Raw genomic sequence first — 3,445 nt, 5'->3', positions numbered from 1 at the left:
TTCGACTTATTTGTGTTTATTTCATTTGAATGAAGGAGGCAAAGTCTGTACTCCATGTTCAATGATCGTGAATTTATTTTTAGTTTCAGAAAATGGTATGCTACTGGAACAGTAATCCTGACGACTGCGGCCACTGTGATGTACTCTCGGAGCATAAGGCAGCTAAGATTTTGGAGATTTAAAGAAACTGGAAATGCTCTTCATCCCGGTCTTGTCCACCTTGCTCAGTTTCTTCTGGGCAGCTGTCAGCTTGCCAGTCTGTGTAAGTAAAAGGAACAGAAAACATATTAATTTTAAAAATGTAGAACTTATGTCAAACAGGACCAGAATTTCTTCAGAGACAGAAAAACCTGACTTCCAAAGAAAAAACAAGCAAATAATATACGAAAACAGACTAAAATTCTTATCAAAAAGCGCATGTACAGTATACAAAACCATGAAAGCCAAAAAATTGTGAACAAAACCTATGGAAAGCAAACAACACCCAATAAAAACTGTATAAATAGTTGACAAAATGGCTGACAAAACCGAGTTGGATTCCGCAGGGGTTTTTTTGTCCATAAAAATCAATAAAAATAATTCCTATTCATCAAACGCATATAAATGAGCAAGCTCCAATTCACTGAAGTTGTTTGCAGTATGATCAGCCCCCGCTGACATGGCTTCGCCCATCTTCCTCCCGCAACAAACCTTATCTATTCCTGGAAACCATCCATGGCTCCTGCATCACGAACAATTGTTCACTTAGCAATTTTTTACCCTCAGCTACTGATTAATATTATTATGAAAAGCTAGTCTTGACATACAGTATAAGATGAATAGCTCGAATTCGTTGGGACCGGCCTCGGTAGTTCAAGGGACATTGTCTTACACAGTTCGACGGATGTGTGATTTCGAGTCTTTTGAGTTCGACCTATCTGTTATACTGTAGATCTACATAATGAATTGCGCGCCAAATGTTGCCGTAGGCTTGGCTCTACACAGCAACATTATAACTTGTTCGGCAAACAATATGGTATAGATGATAGATGACATACGTGTGCATTCAAATGAATCGGCCCTTTTGCACAGAGTGTTCTTGGTAGAGTTGTATTTTCCTGTAATTTCTTCGGTATGGCATTTAATTAAAAACGAAAATGCCTCTCATTTGAACTTTTGATTAAGAAAGTCGAATACATTATACATATTATTTGCTCAGTGCCTGTAATTATCTACACAAAAACTTCAAGTTTTCTATAACATGAACGCTCGGATTCAACAAAATTGAAGGTCCAGCAAGATAACTTCGTTGAATCCAGGTTCCACTGTGGTTGGTAAACCCAACAAAAGCCCATACACATTGGACAAAACCCTATAAACAGTTTGAAAACCCTAAAAATACTTGGCAAGAACCAATAAAAAGATGACAAACCAAATAAATGGTTCACAAAACCAAATAAACGTAAGACAAAACCACACAAATCAGTTGATCACTAAATCAATCTAGAAATAACAATACCTTGCTCTTGTCTTTCTTAAGGTCTATCCCGGCGCTGTAGTCATCTGTGGGGGTCAGGTCTCCAGTCAACTTCAACTTCTGAAACACAAAGACAAAAACAACACGTGAAACACAAGGCAAACAAAAAATGTATTGTTTTTACTTTATGTAAAGAGAAGCATTTCATGTTCGGTTTAAGTTGACTTCACTATGTTCCCCTGTACATGATAAACAATAACTTCCGTCATATTCACTGAGGGCAAAATGTTAATATTGGATTCAATTTTTTATTCAAATGACTAAAACTACAAGCACATAGGCCTACATGTCTTCAATTCATCTCTAAATTTTTTTGACTTTTCTCAAACAAGGAAATAAAAACATTTTGACTATAAAAAAAAGCCACTGAAAGAAAAAAACATCTTCAAACTTTGGACAGCAAAATCCGCGCAACTTCCCTTAGAGCAGGTTGCCATGCAAGTTGTCAACAAAAGACCATAAACAAAATAGCAGAGCAGCTATGATGACAAATACCATCTCCTTAAATAATACAGCTCTTTTCAGCAAAATTTGCTTGACTTCCAGTTTGTTAGAGAAAAGAGCAGCACATCGACATAATAACGGTACTTTAATACAGGGAAAGAATAAGACAAACAAACTGAATCAAAAGAAGTAAAGAAAAGAAATAGGACCTACCAGTGGCGCCCTCCAACCATCTATGTTTGACTTCAAGAGCAGCATATTGAGATCATGAGAAAGTTAAAACCAAGGAAAAACCCAACATGACAGGAAAAATCTTTTTAAAAGGAAGAATCAAGCCTCAGGTATAACAACTAAGTGGCCATTGCTTGCACAAATTGAGAATAGGGAAGTGCTAAATTCATCAGATAATGTAACACATTCTTTCCCAACACATCCCAATCCTCTTCTCATTGCACGAAACAACAGCAAACCCACCTTGTTTGGACGTTCATTCTCCACTGTGTCTACAACTGCAGGCTTCTCCTGAACTGCAGGAACTCTGGGGTGGAAGGTTGGAGGAGAAAGTAATAAATTTTAGTTGTTGAATCATTTTCATTCATTTCAAGTGGACACAAATTTAATCCTCACATCATCGACGCCCATCACAACTTCGCATAATTGGGGAAGTACTGTTTAACAAACTCATTTTCACAAGCACAAAAACAGGGTGCAGAATGAAAGTGGAAAAGGCTAGTCATTGTCACTCCCAATCAGTAAATCCATTTAGATTTTAGATTGAAAAAAAAAAAAACAATTTAACAAAAATATGGGGATCACAGTGGGAAAAGGTCTGAAGACAAAATATTCCATTTTGTTTGTCTCAAGCTATAACTGCTCGACTTGTTTTGTTTTGTCCACCAAAGCAATTTCAGTCAAAAAGGGCATTAGTCATACACTGACTACACATCTAAAACAAATGTATGGGTAAAGAAAAGCAGTTACAGAAGTCCAGAATTTTCCTTTTGTGGCTACTGCCCTTTTTTCACTTTCTTCTTCGTACTAAAGGACTAGTGTAACTCGAAAGAATTTAGTGAAGGATCTGAACTGTTACCTATTACACACAGTACCAACTGTTTACAAAAAAACTTTTCATTGAGACCCTGTGCAAACGCCCAGGCAGCAACTAAAAATTTACACATCGAATGGCTTCTCTTTATCTTAAGCAATGATTTTTAAAATGAATTTTTAAAGACAGTGATCCTTTTCAGTGATACTGCCCCCTTGAAGAAAAGCCAGGAGACAAACAGCATACCCCAAATAGGTCCTCAGGTCTTCTTCCACTGCGACAGGGAGGTAGTCACTGACCATACCAAAGGCATACTGGACATAAGACTCTGAAATAAAGCACAATATGGTTTTCATTTTAAGACGTATACAAGACAAACAATATATTTAGATTGGAGAAAAAGATATTGAAGGCTTATGCTCCTTTGGGAGGGGGGGGTG

At 37.1% G+C, this 3,445-nt stretch overlaps 1 protein-coding gene across 2 annotated transcripts in view; it reads right to left on the bottom strand.

Annotated features, from left to right (window-relative positions):
* Positions 1-3,445, bottom strand: part of LOC101857201 (ribonuclease H2 subunit B) — an 18,396-nt gene continuing 14,951 nt past the window's right edge. For both annotated transcript variants that reach the window (XM_005105273.3, XM_005105272.3), the window contains exons 9-12: positions 3,252-3,333; positions 2,435-2,498; positions 1,499-1,576; positions 1-258 (exon numbers count right to left, since the gene is read on the bottom strand). In XM_005105273.3, the coding sequence (XP_005105330.1) occupies positions 163-258; positions 1,499-1,576; positions 2,435-2,498; positions 3,252-3,333 (320 nt within the window). In that variant the 3' untranslated portion in view covers positions 1-162. The remainder of the gene's footprint in view (positions 259-1,498; positions 1,577-2,434; positions 2,499-3,251; positions 3,334-3,445) is intronic.

The sequence above is a fragment of the Aplysia californica genome, unplaced genomic scaffold (assembly GCF_000002075.1).
Source record: "Aplysia californica isolate F4 #8 unplaced genomic scaffold, AplCal3.0 scaffold00461, whole genome shotgun sequence".
NCBI lineage: Eukaryota > Metazoa > Mollusca > Gastropoda > Aplysiida > Aplysiidae > Aplysia > Aplysia californica.
Note: the sequence above shows the minus strand (reverse complement) of the source record. Positions and strands in the feature narration are given on the sequence as shown.